We start from the raw sequence: 18,361 nt of genomic DNA on the forward strand, positions 1-18,361 counted from the left end.
CTCGTGCTCTTTTTCTAAGTAAATAAAGTCTTAAAAAAAATAAAGTAAGGGCAGCCCCGGTGGCACAGCGGTTTAGTGCCGCCTGCAGCCTGGGGTGTGATCCTGGAGACCCAGGATCAAGTCCCATATCGGGCTTCCTGCATGGGGCCTGCTTGTCCGTCTGCCTGTGTCTCTGCCTCTCTCTCGCTCTCTCTGAATGAATAAATAAATAAATCTTTAAAAAATAATAAAAAATAAATAAAAAATAAAGTAAAATAAGAGCTTTATATTGAGAAAAATCTTTTGTGATAACCTATATCGTAGCAAAGACCATTTAAATAGTAAAACCTTAATTCATAATCAAATAGAAGGTGCCTGAGGCCACACATAGGTAGAGAAATTACATTCGTGAAGGATGATATATCTTCCCTTACAATCATTATGTACCATTATTTTGTTTTAAGCTTATAAATTCTTGAAACCTAGCTTTTATGTCTTGACTATAATAACAAGATCTTTAACAGAATCCTTATGATATGCTTGTAAGGTTGGAGAAATGGAGGTTAATTGATACACCCAGCTTTGTAGTGATGAAATTATACCCAGAGAAGGTTCTTGAAAGGCTCTCACTTAGTCTCCCCTGGCTTGGTATTTTTACCAGCAGTTCAGCTGAAAAACAGAGAAGCTGTGCTTACCAGATTTGCAGGTGACAGAACTTTAAGGGAGAAGTGCCCTAATGGATGGGAGAATAAGTACTTTGAAAGATCATAGCAGCCAAGGGAAACACTATCAACAACTAATTGTTGGTGACAATTATAAAATTTCTGAACTTGAGTTTAAAATGAAACCAGTTAAGGGTAGCTCTGGTGGCTCAGCAGTTTAGTGCCACCTTCAGCCCAGGGTGTGATCCTAGAGACCCAGGATCGAGTCCCACATCGGGCTCCCTGCATGGGGCCTGCTTCTCCCTCTGCCTGTGTCTCTGCCTCTGTGTGTGTGTGTGTGTGTGTGTGTGTGTGTGTGTGTGTGTGTGTCTCATGAATAAATAAATAAAATCTTTTAAAAATATTTAAAAAAATAAAATAAAACCAGTTAAGTACAAGATTCTGGATCAAGAATTTGTTTTTAAAAGATAATTGTGTTCTTTAATTATCATTAGGAGATATATATGGTGCCAAAAAACCCAGTATACCATAAGGCTATAGTATACTGGTAAAAGCCTAGTGTCTAGATTAAGGGAGGGATTAGTCCTACTGCTCAGACCACGTCTGGAGAATACTTTAAGAAAAAGTGAAATGTATCTCCAAGATACAAGAATGACCAAGATGGTCTGGAGCAACAATATTAGAAACTGGAAAGACAAGATAAGAAATGATCACTGGCTTCAAGCAAAAGAGAAGTGGATTTATTTGCAGGTCTAGAGTAGTAGCTTTTAAACTTTTGTTCTTTATGACAATAAGAAATTTATCTTTACAGTTTTCTCTGTATACACATACAATTATCCATATTCATATATACACAAACATATGTAGTACACACATAACATCTGTCTATAAGTAGACATCTTTTTTTTTTTTTTTTTAAGATTTTATTTATTTATTCATGAGAGACACACACAGAGAGAGAGAGGCAGAGACACAGACACAGGTAGAGGGAGAAGCAGGTTCCATACCGGGAGCCCGATGTGGGACTAGATCCCAGTCTTGGATCTGGCCTTGGGCTAAAGGCAGCATTAAACTCCTGAGCCACCCGGGCAGCCTCTATAAGTAGACATCTGAAGCAAAATATACAGCAGTACTCACCATTATCATGTGTGATATTCAGCTGTTTTTTATTTGTTTTGTTTTGGTTATAACATACATAACTCTTTTCATGGTTCATGTATGGTTTGTGGTCTAAGTCTGAAAAAACATTACTCTGAGGACCAGTACTATTCAAAATGTGGTCTACAGACCATACTGGCAAATCAGAATCTGTTTAGAAGTGCAAATTCTCAGGCTCCTACCACATACCTAATGAATTAAAATCTGTGGAATGAAGACCCAGGAATCTGTGTTTTGTTTTTGTTTTTTTAAAGATTTTATTTATATATTCATGAGACACACACACACACACACACAGGCAGAGACACAGGCAGAGGGAGAAGCAGGCTCCACACACACAGAGGCAGAGACACAGGCAGAGGGAGAAGCAGGCCTGATGTGGGACTGGATCCTGGGTCTCCAGGATCACACCCTGGGCTGAAAGCGGCGCTAAACCGCTGAGCCACTGGGGCTGCCCATGGAATCTGTGTTTTAACATGCTTTTAACAAGTGCTTTTCAATGCTAAAGTTTGAAATGATGCTCGAGAGCAGTGATGCCCAGAGTAAGATCTTTTATTTATTTTTAAGATTTCTTTATTTGAGAGAAAGCACACACATGGGGGAAGGGGCAAAGGAAGAGAATCTTCTAGCAGACTCCCTACTGAGTACAGAGCCCCACGCAGGCTTCCGTCTCACAGCCCATAAAATCATGAACTGAGCCAAAACCAAGAGTTGGACACTCAATGGACTTTGCCAACCAGGCACCCTCTGGAGTATCATCTTTTGTCAGTCTATAAGCTGTCAGTCTATAAGCTGTTTAAAATAGTTGTGTTTCTCATTTGCAAAGAGATAAGGGAGAGAAAATCATCCTTACAATAAGAATAGGAGTTTACTGGGATCCCTGGGTGGTGCAGAGGTTTGGCGCCTGCCTTTGGCCCGGGGCACAATCCTGGAGACCCGGGATCGAATCCCACGTCGGGCTCCCTGCATGGAGCCTGCTTCTCCCTCTGCCTGTGTCTCTGCCTCTCTATCTCTCTCTGTGTGACTATCATGAATAAATAAATAAAATCTTAAAAAAAAAAAAAAAAGAATAGGAGTTTACTAAATGGGAACAAGCAAATGTAGAAAAGAAATTAGTAATAAATCTTAGAAATGAGAAATACAATTAGTGGAATAAAAAAAAATCAGTAAGTGGGATAAACTAGATATGGGTAGCTTAGAGAATTGGTAAACTGGAAAGAAACTAAGAAAGAAACTCTGAATATCTGAGAACAGAAATACAGAGAAAATGGGAAAGAGGTGAAAAGTCATGTGCAATAGAGGTGCTCCTGTGAAAGCATTGATAGAATTTCCAAAGGGGAAATTGGGCCAAAAGAAATACTGAAAGAGATAATAGTAGAATATTTTGTACAATTCCAGTAAAGATAATTACATGGGTAAATATAAAGGTAGTATTATAATACATTGCTTTGAAAGTCGTCTTTTTTTCCATGTGATTAGAAAGACAAATGCATAAAACAATAATTACAAATTTGTTAATGAGCAACACAGTGTATGAAAATGTAATTGTGACAATAGCGACATAAAGGAGCAGAGTTTGGGTAGACTGTTGAATCTCAGTTATTAATTCACACTGGTTTGTTAGAAATTTAAGATGTCAAAAATTACTTGGGTTGAGTTTTTCCCCCCTCTTCTGTGATTATGGTTACTCATTTGAAATATAGCAAGGTTCATTTGATTTTATTTGTATTCCATTTTAGAATTTTTCCCCCATCTTTATTGATAGCATTTTTAATTTTTTTATTTTATTTTTTTTTAAAGATTTTATTTATTTATTCATGAGAATACACAGAGATGGGAGAGAGGCAGAGACACAGGCAGAGGGAGAGGGAGAAGCAGGCTCCATGCGGGGAACCTGATGCAGGACTGGATCCCGGGTCTCCAGGATCAGGCCCCAGGCTGAAGGCAGTGCTAAACCGCTGAGCCACCCGGGCTGCCCTGATAGCATTTTTTAATATGTGAAACATTAACATGGTTCCAAAAGTCAGAATTGTACCAAAAAATAAACTCAGAAGTGCTCTCTCCCAATCTTTTCTTTTTTTACTTCTTTCTTACTGCCCCCACTAGATTAAGTAATCTCATTAAACTCCCATCTGGTTTATCCTTTCTGAGTTTTTTCTTCAATAGAAAACCAAATACATATATGTGTGTGTGTGTGTGTGTGTGTGTGTGTTTTATACATATTTTATAATAATATATATATTTCACTTTCTTATACATAAGGTACCATGCTGTACCCATATCTGGATGAACTACAGTTTATTCAGCCATTCTCCTATGTAGAGGCGTATAGATTATTTTCAGTATTTTGCAGATGCTACCATGAATAACCTTATGTATATGTATTTTTGTATGATAGCATACATATACATATAGCATACATATACATCTTAAGGGTAAATTACTGGAAATAAGATTGCCATGTAAATATATGGTTTTGTTACATGTCACCAAATTCATTCTGTAAGGATTGTGCCCATTTTATACTTACAACAGTGAGAGTGTTTTCTCACAACTTTGGTAACAGAATATATTGTTAAACTTGTTTTACTTTTTGCCAATCTGAGAGTTGAAAAGTTTAAAATCCGGTTTTTGGCTTTTTTTCTTTTTTTTTTTCTTTTTTTTTTTTTCTTTTTGCCTAAATTTTTAAGAGTTCTTTATGTATTGAGGATATTGGCCAATTATATATAATATATGTAAACAATATATATAATTTAAAATATTTTTTTTTCTCCTAGTACTGTTGAACATCTCTTAACTTTTTTTTGGTGTTCTTTGCCCTGCAAAAGGATTTTTTTTCTGTAGTTTGTGTTTATTAATCTCTACTTACACCTAGATTTCCAATCATAGCCTTCTGTTACTTTCAGATTGAAGAGAAATTCATCTCTTATTTTTCTAGTCCTCATATGATTTCATTTTGACATACAGAGCCTTCATCCATGTATGGTTTATTCTTGTTCTTACATTTTAAACTGCTGTCATCAGGCATCTGGGGAGCTCAGTCAGTTAAGCCCATGATCTTAGGAGATGGAGCCCCGCATGTGGCTCTGCACCAAGTCTGCTCCACCTTCTCCCTTTGCTCCTTCTCCCGCCCACTCTCTCTCTCTCTTAATAAGTACATATATAAACTGTGTCTTGCCTAAGTAAGCACTAGCTACTTTCTGCCCATTTTCTTTTCCTATTATATGTATTTAGCCAATAAGTATTATTTTTATTTTAGTCAATATAGTTTTCTGTTTTTCTAGAAAAATTTTGAATGACTTATCTTCAGATGCACCCGGAGTGCCAAGGATCGAAGAAGAGAAGTCTGAAGAGGAGACATCGGCACCTGCCATTACCACTGTCACGGTGCCAACCCCAATTTACCAAACTAGCAGCGGGCAGTACAGTGAGTAAAACATGCTTCTGCTTTGGAAAGGGAGACACAGACACTTACTCACTGTAAAGGAATCCTACACCTGCCAACCCTTTTCTCAGTCTTGGATGCTAGTATTCTATTTCCTTTACTGTTCATCATGCGAGTTGTATAACAGAAGTATTTCTTTTTCTTCAGGATTTTGTTAGGATTGCTCAGGTGTGTTAGCCCTTCAGGTGGTCTTTTGTTTTGTGCACATGCCAGGAGAGTCTTAGAAGTTTCTTGGACCACTGCTTGAAACTCTAGATTTTAGTCCTTGTATAATATATGATGTTAATAGAGGACATACTTTTTCAGATAAGATAACCATTCTTTGATGATATTTAAGGACAAAAAGTCTCACTATTCATTTGTTTTATTAATTGAGCTTCCCTTCCAAAATAGCATTTTAAAATCATATTTAATGTTTTGTGATAGGAGTTGAAAGGTTTGGTTGCAGTCTACCAGCATGTTCAATTACTATTTTTAGTGTAAAGGGTAATGTAAATTCTAGTAACGTAAACATAAGGACTGCTGAAATTGGCTCACAGAAAGCAAAGATTTCTTATGCAAAGTTACCAGAGTTTCCATTTCTGTCTGTCTCTGAGTGACGCTTAATTCTCTCTTATCTTTCACCCAAATCTGTCATAAAGTCCTTCCCGTTCTGCTTTTGCTTAATCAGAAGCTTTATGTGAATGGTATGCTTTTTTATCTTTTCTCAATACCTTTTGCTGCCAAAGTGCCTCATACATAGATTTCTTCATTTTGATTTGTTCATTAAATCCAGTACTTCCCATTATGTAGTTTTTCCCCTCTTTCCTCCTTATTACAAATGAAATGTACACATTGACACTCTCTTGTTGGATTAATTTTCTAATACCCTGGAGTGGTCTGTGTCAGGAAGATATGTAAGAATTTGACTCCCAAGTTAATAGTTTTCACAGTACAGCTCTACCTTGCTTTTCATGATTTTTTTTTTTTGCTTTTCATAATTAATTGGCATTCTAACTGTATTAAAAACAAATTCCCAAGTAGCAGACTTTTTAGCTCTCCCAAAGCTGAGACCTTTAAAAGTGAGCAGAAGGATGGCATTTTTGACTAAGCTTCTTGTCCGTTCTGTGCTTATTGGAGTTCAGTCCCCTTTTCCTTCTTGAATTCTTCGTTGACAGAGATAAACAGGTACTATCTATAGACTTAGATGTGCATATTTTTAGTCTTATACCTGAATAATTTGAGTTATTCCAGATGTGTGTGTGCTAAGACATTGATATATGAACTTTGTTTCCCTTGCCTCAACGGAAATCTAAGGGATACAGCATACTCCTGTTAGTGACAGTGATTCAGTTATTGCAGGGATTCTCACTTGCATGAGAAAGCATGCTCTCAAATACGGGAGTGAAATTAAGAAATGTAGAGGTTTAGTTTGGCACACCACTCTCTTCTGGCAACCGAAAATTGCTAGCTTTAAAGATTAATACTTTCAGATTTTTTAAGCTTTATTATATTATCTTCATCCCTTATATACTCATAGAATCTTGAAGGAATTGATTTAGTATGTTCTTGATTGTTGTGAAGAATCCGTATAATGACTACTTAAACATACACAACATTATATATTGCGTAACTTACAATCCTTTTCATCTCTCCCCAGGAGTAAGAGTTTGAGAGTTTGGTATATATCTATCAGTTGTTTTTCATTCTATTTATACATAAAAATGTTGCTATGTGTTTTGATACAAGTGAGTCTACACTATTTATATACCATAGAAAAATGTATATACATAGATGTATATGTTATTTAACAGCTACATTGTGTTTCACTATAGAAATATAACTTTTATTTAAATATTCTCTCTCCCTTTCAGTATTCCCTCCCCCAGACATACTGATGAACATTTAAGACATTTCTACTGTTCAAACATGTGACATGAACATTCTTATATATGTAGTGGGGTCTCAGTAGAATAACATCCAAAGAGTGAAATTGTGAATCAAAGCACATCCTAAAAAAAAAAAAAAAAAAAGCACATCCTGCCCATTTTCCCTTCCCAGTGTGTGTACCAGTTTGTATTTCTTCCATAAATTGGTTATTTTTTTTTTTTAATTTTAAATGCTGTTAGTAATTTTATCCATATCTTAGTTCACTATTCCTGGTAAAGTCGTGTTTGAGAAATTCTCTTCTAAGGTAGAAGCACATATGTCTATCATTTTTAACTTGAATATTTTGTTTCACTAAATATAACTGTAACCCATGGTGTTTTCCTCTTTTTTGGCTACTCAGGATCTCAGCTAAATTTCTGTTTAATTGTATTCTTTTCTTCCTCTAGATTTTTTGGTAGAATCTCTGTAGTAGAGACATAACAGATACTTGACTCCTAGCTGCTGCTTGTTTTAATGAATTTAGTTTTATTGAAAGCCATCTCAGATCCTTCTGGAATAATCAAGTATATAAATAAATATTATAAAGAAAAACACATCTGATAGCATCAGACTTCTGTTTTCAGAGTACTTTCATATACATGATCTCATTTGATTTTTATAGTTGTACTTAGTGGTTAGAACCAGATATTTTTATTTTTATAGAAGAGATAACAGATTCAAATAACAGTTTAGTGATGGAATCTGGACTAGAACCCAGATCTTCTGATACCCAGCTTCCTACTTCTTTTCTCCCACCTTGAGTTCATTGGTATTTAGTCAAGAGGAAAGCTGTGTATATTAAATATAGTGGAATTTGCTTATTAGCTCTATATGAGAACATGTGGTATGAATCTGTTAATCTTCTGATTCCTTCAAGTTATCTGCAATATTAAACTCAGAATATTTCTTATATATTCCTTTTTTTAATTGTCTGAGATTTTATTATGCCAGTATTTTAATTCCCATAGGTACCATTTATCATTTGCTAAATCAAATGATAGCTATTTACTGTTATTTCTTGATTGAACAGTAGATAATCAGTTTTCCTTATGTAGATGACTTGGGATATTAGCTACCTAGATCTGGCTGACAGTTGGTCCCCAATAACCCCCTTCTAATAGACAAAAAGATAAAAAGTAACGTGTAAATGAAACATGTTTGTTGGCTTACTCAGTTCAAATTCATTATGCAATTTTAGATGTTTTGTGATCTTTAGTCCTCTTTTTGGAAAACTTTACAAAGGAGAATGTGTAGAGAGGATCTAACCACCTATCTTGATGTTAGTATCTGAAGGATTACTTTGTTCAAATAAAATAATAACCTACTTCTTTCTATTAACTTTTTCTATGTACTATAGCATAGCGGTGAATTCATTTTTTTTAATACAGTGAAATATCTTAGTGTGAGCCAAAGTTGATTACTTTGTAACAGATGAATGACAGTATGTTTAATTAGTGAATATCAAGGGATTCTGTTTGAAAATGCATGGATATATTACTTAAAAATTATGCATTGCTAGCTGAATTATAGAATAGAATGTACTACTGAACTTTTTATTAATTATTCATTAAAACAACCAATTATTGGGTGCATGTTACTGCCTATTTCTGTGCTAAGTATATAAAAGTAGAGAAGAAAAAAAATCACATTTCCTAACTTTAAGAAATTTATTTGTGGGCAGTCCTGGTGGCCCAGCGGTTTGGTGCTGACTTCAGCCCGGGGTGTGATCCTGGAGACCCGGGATTGAGTCCCACATCAGGCTTCCTGCATGGAACCTCCTCCTCTCCCTCTCCCTCTGCTTGTGTCTCTGCCTCTATCTCTGTCTGTCTGTCATGAATAAATAAGTAAAATCTTTTTAAAAAATTTGCTAGTTGAGCAGCAAATATTAAATACTTAAAATACTGCATAATTAAGGCTAGAATAAAGGAAGTATGGATTACAAAGTGGTACCTCTTCTAAACCAAACAACTTTGAAAAGAATTTAACATCTTCTAATTTATTTTTTTTTAATTGTTAATGTAGTATTATAAATTAGAATATGATTCAGAGTGCATTTGTATTATAGCAATTGGATGTGGGTTTCTGGGGCAGAAAGTTACTTAAGTATACCAAATCTTTTTTGGCAGTGTTATTTGCTATAATAATTTCCCTTAGATTATGTCTTAGACATTATTCTACTTTGAATTTAGTGTGTTGTAAGTCTTATGTGGTATAAATTAAACTGATAACAATAAAATCCATTGGGTTTTAGTTGCCATTACCCAGGGAGGAGCAATACAACTGGCTAACAATGGTACCGATGGGGTACAGGGCCTGCAAACATTAACCATGACCAATGCAGCTGCCACTCAGCCGGGTACTACCATTCTACAGTATGCACAGACCACTGATGGACAGCAGATCTTAGTGCCCAGCAACCAAGTCGTTGTTCAAGGTAAGAGAATTCTGAATTCACAGGTATGGTAAATTCTTTGAAAGGTTAAAATTTTATAAACTCAGAAAAAGTAAGTATGGTACTGCAAAGCACTATGAAAATATAGTTACTTATTTCGTTATAGATAATGTTCTCCATGAACTCTTCCATTATTCCAGTTGGACCCAAATGTCATGGCATAAAAACAACTGTTTTCAGTTTTAAAAATATAGCATCCTTAACACTCTTAGCATTTGGGAATAGAAACAGGGTAGGTTACAGGGCAAGATGGTGAAATCAGAACTTTAGGAAAGCTAGATTCTGGATCTAACTACATAGATTTGCTGTCTGATCTTGAGTAAGACACACCTCTCTGGGCCTCGTTTTTTTGTGTTTTTTTTTTTTTTTTTTAATTTATTTCTTTTTATGTGTCAGAGAGTTATACTAAATCACTGATGAGAATCTTTGGAGGTTCTGGGTGCCTGGCTGGTAGAGCATGTAACTCTTAATCTCAGGGTTGTGAGTTCAAGCCCCACATTGGTGGGTGTCAAGCTAACTTAAAAAGAAAAAAAAAGAAAGAAAGAAAAAGAATCTTTGAAGATTTAAAATTCTATTTCTCTGCTTTTTACTCAAGAAAAATTTACATCCTCATTCCTAAGATCATCATTTTTTATTTCAAGTGAAAACAATATGTTCTGAAGAATCTTGTACCAATATGCAAGTCTACTGGTCTGCAGAGAAAAAGTAGTAGTTAAATCCTTGATGAACTATAGAAATAGCTTTTTTCAGTTTTATTTTTTTATTTAATTTTCTTGCTTTAGGAATCTTTATGGATAGGAGTTGACCATTTTTCTTTGAATCTATTTGAATATTTTAAGAATATGTTTTATGCCAGATTGAAATTTGCATACTGAGGAAATAATTTTAAAATCTGCATCTAAAAATATTTTTATTAATATATTTTGCCTCTGTTAAATATGACCATTGTACCTCTTCACCATAAATGATAATTTTTGAATAATCCTAAGACACCAACTAGAGACTCATCATTTATATAAAAGTCCCTAATGTATTTACAGAACATATTCTGTTATAAACAAATAATATTTGAAGAAGATAATATTTTGCTTATTAATGGGAGTAAAACACCTTTTCACTTTACATGCAGGTACTCAAAAATTGTAAAGCAGGATGTCAGTGAATTTGAATTCTGAACGTCAGTTTGAAGATGGTAACATGTTTAGTATATAAATCTTTTCCATTCAAACTACACATTTTAATTGATATTAATAACAAATGTGGATAATTTTATAAAGAATAAAGACCTTCAAATTCTCTCAGATAATGTTAGGTTCTTTATTCTTAGGAGGGCATATTACTAAATTCTTTTTAGAAGCAATCTGACAAATAATGATTTTGTTTCTTTACAGCATTTAGTTAGAAAAATAAACTTCAGTTTATTTAGTTAGCCATTAGCATTTACATTAAAACAAGTAATATAATTGGCATCAAGTGATACACTTTTTCATACTTTCAGTTTTGTTTCAATTAGAAATTTATAATAGTTGACCATAATGCTTTATTTTCTCTCCCATTTTGCTATTATGAAAAATCATGGTCGTTTTTATGTCGTGGCAAGAGTCTACTTGAAATTTTTTAATAAGAATTTACCAATATCAAAGGAAGACATTGAGGAGTATACTCTCTCTAGGAAGATCATCCAGGCTGTGCCCTACTTAACCTTTTAGACTTAAGGTTGGTAAGCATGTTAACAACAGAATAGAACTTCATTGAAATGAAAGATAAATACAAAACCCAGCAGACCTAGGTTAAGGCCTCTTCACCTAAGTGTCTATACTAATAAATATATTAAACTGGAAATTATTTCACTAATGACCCAAAGAGTGCTGATTCTTTCAGTGTTTTAGTTAGAATCATATTCCTTTTTTCCCCTTTCAATCCAAAATGTATGTTTAGATTGATGATTGACACCTGTGTTTTTCCTAAGTCCTAGTGCTTCAGTGTCTTACACCATGCCATGTTCACTGTTGTTCTTTTCAGCTGCCTCCGGAGATGTACAGACATACCAGATTCGCACAGCACCCACTAGCACCATTGCCCCTGGAGTTGTTATGGCATCCTCCCCAGCACTTCCTACACAGCCTGCTGAAGAAGCAGCACGAAAGAGAGAGGTTCGCCTAATGAAAAACAGGTACGTACATTGCATTTCCTGAGATCGTGGTAGGTCAGGTCATCTTCAGATTCTGCCGGACATGTGTCTCTTATATCTGCTGGTAATAGGATCTGTGAATTGAATTCTCTTCAGGTAGAATTAATGAATCTTGCTGAAACTTCTTTATTTAGTAAGTGACACTTACAAAATGGCTATTAGGATTATGGGTCAGTCTTTAATCATAGTTTTCTTTTGTATAATTTCTCTGAAAGATTTAATTCACAACTCTTGCTGTATTTTCACTGTGCTCTAACCAACAAGCTAAGTTATTTAAATACTGTTTCTTTACATGAGTAGTATTGTTCAAGAAGATCAAGAGTTTCAAGTATGTAGTGTAAAATTAAATGTTTCATTTATATTAAACTTATTTATAATAAAGTAAATGTATGATGGCCAGTCCATGTTTTAATGAATTCCATATTTACTCAAAATTAACAATTTAACACCTAACTAAAGATTTTTCAAAAATATATTAAATGTAAGATACCTTATTCTTAGGCAAAATCTTAAAATAGTCTTCAACAATGAAAATGCCCCTCATCAAAATCTATAAAATGTGTGCAGAGTGACTCTCAATAAAGTAAATTCATAGCTGTAAATGGTTTTGTCATCCAAAAAACAGTAAGTAACCTGGGTGGCTGAGCTGATTATGTATCTGACTGTTGATCTTGGCTCAGGTCATGATCTAAGGGTTTTGTGGGTTTTTTTTTTTTTTTTTTAATCTTTATTTTTATTTATTTATTTATTTATTTATTTATTTATTTATTTATTTATTTATTTTTAATCTACGATAGTCACACAGAGAGAGAGAGAGAGGCAGAGACACAGGCAGAGGAAGAAGCAGGCTCCATGCACCGGGAGCCCAACGTGGGATTCCATCCTGGGTCTCCAGGATCGCGCCCTGGGCCAAAGGCAGGCGCCAAACCGCTGCGCCACCCAGGGATCCCTTTTTTTTTTTTTTTGATCTAAGGGTTTTGAGATCAAGCCCCATGTCAGGCTCCTCACTGGGTGTGGAGCTTGCTTAAGATTTTCTCTCTCTCTTACTTTCCCTCTGCCCTTCCTCCCCCCCAAAAAATAGTAAAATGTTTTTATTATATTTACTTTAATATTTTTATTGATTTAGTTTAGGACTTAAATATTTAGCTTAGGATTTCATATAGAAATGACTAAAAAGGGATCCCTGGGTGGCGCAGCGGTTTGGCACCTGCCTTTGGCCCAGGGCGCGATCCTGGAGACCCGGGATCGAATCCCACGTCGGGCTCCCGGTGCATGGAGCCTGCTTCTCCCTCTGCCTGTGTCTCTGCCTCTCTCTCTATCTCTCTGTGACTATCATAAATAAATAAAAATTAAAAAAAATTAAAAAAAAAAAGAAATGACTAAAGACAAATCATAGAAAATGAAAATAAAGGTATATAATGATAAAATTTGAAATTGTTGGAAATACTCCTCTGCTATTCATCCCAAGAATTTTCAAACATTATGATAAAGAAATATGGGGATAGAATTTAGACAGTCTGGATTCAAGGCCTGGATCTACCTTTTTTGCTATGACTTTATTTTTTTTTTAAGATTTTTTTTTTTCTATTACTGAGAGACAGAGAGAGACACACAGAGAGAGAGAGAGAGAGAGAGAGAGAGGCAGAGACACAGGCAGGGGGAGAAGCAGGCTCCCTGCAGGGAGCCCAACACAGGACTTGATCCTGGGACCCCAGGATCATGCCCCAGGCCAAAGGCAAGCGCTCAACCACTGAGCCACCCAGGTATCCCTGATTAAAGAAGTGTTAAGTGAAGGCTAGAACTTAAGACAATAACACTTACTGAAGAAATCGGTTCTAAGCAAGACACAGCAGAGCAATCAGACAACAAAAAACCTTCTTGATTATAAAAACAGCAGAAGGACTTTATGTTGGGTCTATGTAGTGGGCTCTGTGGGACAGAAACATCTCCCTATCCCCCCCTTTTTTTTTAAAGATTTATCTATCCATTTCAGAGAGAGTGCGAGTGAGTGTGTGGGGAGGAGCAGAGGGAGAGAATCTTTAAGCAGACTCCCAGCTGAGTATGGAGCCCAATTTGGGGCTCAGACCTGAGCCAAAACCAAGATGGTCGCTCAATCAACCAAGCTACCCAGGCACCCCAGAAATGTTTCCCCTAATACAGAAAAGACTAAGAGGTGGTGTCATTAATGGGTGGGTGAGGAGGCAGCACTATAGCCTCTTGTCTGCTCTGTTGTATGGATCAGAGGAGCTGCCCATATATGAACATTTATTCATTTGACTAGCAGACCAGATTTCCTTTTTTCTTTAGTTTACGTACTCCTCCTCTCTCCCTGCCCCCCTCCTCACCTTACACATACACACCAAGTTAGGGACAGAGTGCACATAGCTACAGTTCCTAACAACCTTTCCTGGCCTGAAATCCTCAGGGTAGCTACCTGATTTATCATAGATTCTCTAATAAAATACTTTTGTTTGGATTTAGTTTCATTATAAGGAAACTTCTCACTGACTCTGCTATAGTTCCCATTATTCCCACATCACTGTTGCTTCTACTTTTCCAACTTCCATTCATTAAAATCTGGTTTCTGTGATCAACATAGCATTCTTATGTCTTTAAAAGATACCGATTCCCTCCCACTTGGCAATCTGGTACACTCTTTTAATTTCATTTTACTTCTGTGGAATATTTGACCCTTTACTCATTCTCCTGAACTCTTCTTTGGTTTATTCATCTAATTTTCTGACTACATTTGTAGTGTTCCCTTGGAGCACTCATTCATATCTGTGTACTTCAGGCATTTTATATATGCTAAGATCTTCTGGTTCTGTATTCTGGCTTTGACCATTTTCCCTGAGATACTATTTATTAAGGGGCAATCAGTAGAGCATGTGATTCTTGATCTTGGGGTTGAGTTCGAGTCCCACATTGTGGAGATTGCTTAAAAATAAAAATTTTTTTTTAATTTTTTAAGTGGTAGACCTGGGATTTGAGCCTGTGTTTGGTGCCAGAGAGCCTTGTGGACATGCTAATTCTGAGGTTCTAGTATGCAGCTCTCTCCTGCTGTGCTTCTTAAACCAGAGCACATGAGAATGTGCTGGAGATAATGTAACCCCAAGAGGTAAACATGGAATGCTTTCCTTGAATGTTTGTCTTGCTCAAAAATTAGAAATATTTTTAAGGTAAGATATTTAAAAGAAATTCACACCAGCCGTGGTTGCTTTGGGCTGTGTCTCCAGAATCCCCATTTTACTTTTCTCTGCTGTTAGGGGTACTTCAGTGGAAAAGTTGGGGGAGTGCTGTCTTCCTAAACATACTCCCTAGGATGAATGTCCCTTATATGTACCTCAGACACAGCCTATCTTAAATTGAACTTTGATGAAAAGAGTTACCCCCAATTCTACACTGTCCAAATTACCATTTACTCAGAAATGAAAAGTGATAAGCAGTCTAGAAGAAAGTGTAGATGGTTATTAATTTTTGTTGCTGCAGTATCAACAAAAACTCCAAAATCTCAGTGTCTTAAAACAACAAAATTTCTTCTTCACATTACATTTGACAGCTGCAAGACAGCTGTTGTGCCTCTCTTCCACATGCTCCAAGCTAAAGAAGTAGCACCTTTTTTGAAGCATGTCATTTTTGTAGCAAAGGGAAAAAGGCAGTGCTTTTTAAGTCCTCTCTGATTGATGGTGGTAAACATTGTGTCCATCCACTTCTATACCAGTGGCCAAAGTACAGGCAAGATCAAGCCCCAGTGTCAGTGGAGTGGGAATGTGTGCTCTTCCCCTGAGGGAAAAGGAGGAATAAAAAATTAATGAAAGTAATCCACTATCCTTGTCTTAAAATTTTAGAATACAGGAGGATTTTAATAGATTTCCTAAAGGCAAAAGTAATAAACATAAAGGTTAGGTGCATTTGCATGAAAATATAATAAAGCCTCTGTTTAACAGCCAAGAAAAAGATAAAGTAGCAAAATAAAATCATTTAACTAAAGTCAGAACACTAATGAGTTAAAGAGATAATAAAAATAAGCAGGTTTATTTTCAATGAATTAGAAATGAAGTAAAAAAAAATTTTAATTCCAAACAAAAAGGGTCTGCTATGAAATTAAGGTATATTCAAGGGATCTCTGGGTGGCTCAGAGGTTTGGCGCCTGCCTTCGATTCAGCCCAGTGCGTGATCCTGGATTCCTGAGATCGAGTCCCATATCGGGCTTCTGCATGGAGCCTGCTTCTCCCTTTGCCTGTGTCTCTCTGCCTCTCTCTCTCTCTCTCTCTCTGTCTGTCTCTCTCTCGTGTCTCTCATGAATAAATAATAAAATCTTTTTTAAAAATAATGTGTATATTCAATAATGTATATTGTATACATTGTATCCATTCCACTGCATGTAATCAATAATTAAGAATGAAGATAGATGGTATTTTTTTTTTTGAGATAGGAATATATACTCATAAAAAAAAAAAAAGAATCTATGCTCATGGTTGGAAAAAGGTTACCAAAGACTATGTATAATATATAAGCACATTAGAAAACATAAGCTAAAAATTAAATCACCACTAATTGTGCCACCCAAAATGTTAAATTCTGGAGTATATTTTTTTTCCCTGATATATATGTGTAAAAATAAAGCATACATTTTTAATGTATAGTGGTTAATTTTTTTATGTTTCTACATTTATTTTTTTACATGAATTCAATTAATTAACTTATAATGTAGTATTGGTTTCAGAGGTATAGAGTTTAGTGATTCATCAATTGCATATAACCCCCAGTGCTCATCACATGCCCTCCTTAATGCCACATGCACTCCTTAATGCCTATCCTCTCCAATTACTCCATCCCCCCCACCTTCCTTCCAACAACCCTTAGTTCTTAATTTTTTATTTTAAGTAATTTTATGTTACAGAAGAGTTGTTTTGTTTTTTAAGATTTATTTATTTATTTATTTATGATAGACCTAGAGAGAGAGAGGCAGAGACACAGGAGCCCGACGTGGGACTCAATCCCGGGACTCCAGGATCACGCCCTGGGCCAAAGGCAGGCGCTAAACCTCTGAGCCACCCAGGGATCCCCACAGAGAGTTGTAAAAGTAGTACAGAGTTCCACATCCTCTTTATCAAGCTTCCTGTGATTTAGCATATTACATAACCAGGCTACATTTATCAAAACTAAGAAAGTAACATACTGTCGCATACTGTGTATGATAATTAACATAGTGTTGTATACTATGATAACGATACTATTAGACTATACATTTTATCCGGATTTCCTCAGTTATTTTACTTTTATTCCTTTCCTCTTTCAGAATCCAGTCCAGGATACCACATTGCATTTAGTCACAATGTCTCCTTGTCTACAATCTGTGACACTTTCTCTCTCTCTCTCTCTCTCTTTTTTTTTTTTTTTAAACTTTCATAGCCTTGTCACTTTTGAAGAGTAGTGTTCAGGTTTATTTTAGAGTATCTCTCAATTTGGGCTTGTGTAATGCTTTCTTATAGTTAGGCTGAAATAATAGATTTTGGGGAAGAATACCACAGAATAGTATGTCTGTCTTGTCATATTGTAATAATATATATATATGGGTAAATATTTAATATTGTTTATTTTACCTTGTTCTTCAGATTATTCCAGCTTTGGCCATTGGGAGCTCTTACAAGTTGGTTTCCTTTTATCCTTTTGACATATCCCCCTTTTTTAAGCACATCCTTAACTTTCTGACACTACAAGATTGTCCAGGTTCAGTTTCTCATTTGTGTGTTCCCTGCCTTAGTCTTGGACTCAACCATTTCTTCTTAAATCCTAGTTCCTTTTACTAGAAAATGATATTGAGAAATCAAGAACTGGGTGTCAGGTTTGCTCTTTGCTACCAGGTTTCACACTTCCGGGCCCTCTCAAAGGATGGTGTACTAACCTATGTATGCACACATCTAAATTACTTCTAAATTACTGTATCTGTATACTGCTAAAATAAATATGAATTCATAGTAGCCTCTCTGACCAGAAACTTGGCTTACCATTAAGTATAGTTTGTTTGCTTATTTTTTTAAGTTTTTAAAGATTTTCTGTATTTATTCATGAGAGACAGAGAGGCAGAGACCTAGGCAGAGGGAGAAACAGGCTTTTGCTGGGAGCCTGATGCATGATCCAATTCCGGGACCCTGGGATCACGACTTGAGCCAAAAAGGCAGACGCTCAAGTGTCTGAGCCACCCAAGTGTCCCCAATATAGTTTTTTTTTTTACATATTTGTTTAATTTTGGTATACTTTTAAAATAGATAATTGATAACTGGTATACCTATGAGAAACAAATTTACCAAATACGATACAGTATTTATGTACAGTTATTTTTGTTTTTACCTTTGAAGTACCAGTGAAAGCACTGTTTTCAAAGCTGTTTAGTTAGGTCTGTTCCTTTTTTTCCCACTTTATTCAGTAAGGTTATATCAGATTGTAGTATGGTTAGATTCGTCACCCCCTTCATTCAGTTCTGGGATTGCATGCAGTTTACTTTTTATGCTGTTTAGTTCTGTTGGTTTTAACAGATGTATGGTGCCATGCTTCTACCTGCA

The 18,361-nt window shown here is 35.7% G+C and overlaps 2 protein-coding genes across 6 annotated transcripts in view; one reads left to right on the forward strand and one right to left on the reverse strand.

Moving 5' to 3' along the window:
* Positions 1 to 18,361, forward strand: part of CREB1 (cAMP responsive element binding protein 1) — a 63,214-nt gene that overhangs the window by 32,439 nt on the left and 12,414 nt on the right. For all 4 annotated transcript variants that reach the window (XR_005984994.1, XM_041737024.1, XM_041737021.1 and 1 more), the window contains 3 exons: positions 5,084 to 5,226; positions 9,404 to 9,586; positions 11,627 to 11,777. Coding sequence is in view for 3 of the 4 variants with exons in the window: in XM_041737024.1 (XP_041592958.1) it covers positions 5,084 to 5,226; positions 9,404 to 9,586; positions 11,627 to 11,777 (477 nt within the window). In the remaining variant the exon portion in view is untranslated. The remainder of the gene's footprint in view (positions 1 to 5,083; positions 5,227 to 9,403; positions 9,587 to 11,626; positions 11,778 to 18,361) is intronic.
* Positions 1 to 18,361, reverse strand: part of METTL21A (methyltransferase 21A, HSPA lysine) — a 71,312-nt gene that overhangs the window by 18,993 nt on the left and 33,958 nt on the right. The window lies entirely within an intron of this gene.

The sequence above is a fragment of the Vulpes lagopus genome, chromosome 22 (genome assembly GCF_018345385.1).
Source record: "Vulpes lagopus strain Blue_001 chromosome 22, ASM1834538v1, whole genome shotgun sequence".
Classification (NCBI taxonomy): Eukaryota; Metazoa; Chordata; class Mammalia; order Carnivora; family Canidae; genus Vulpes; species Vulpes lagopus.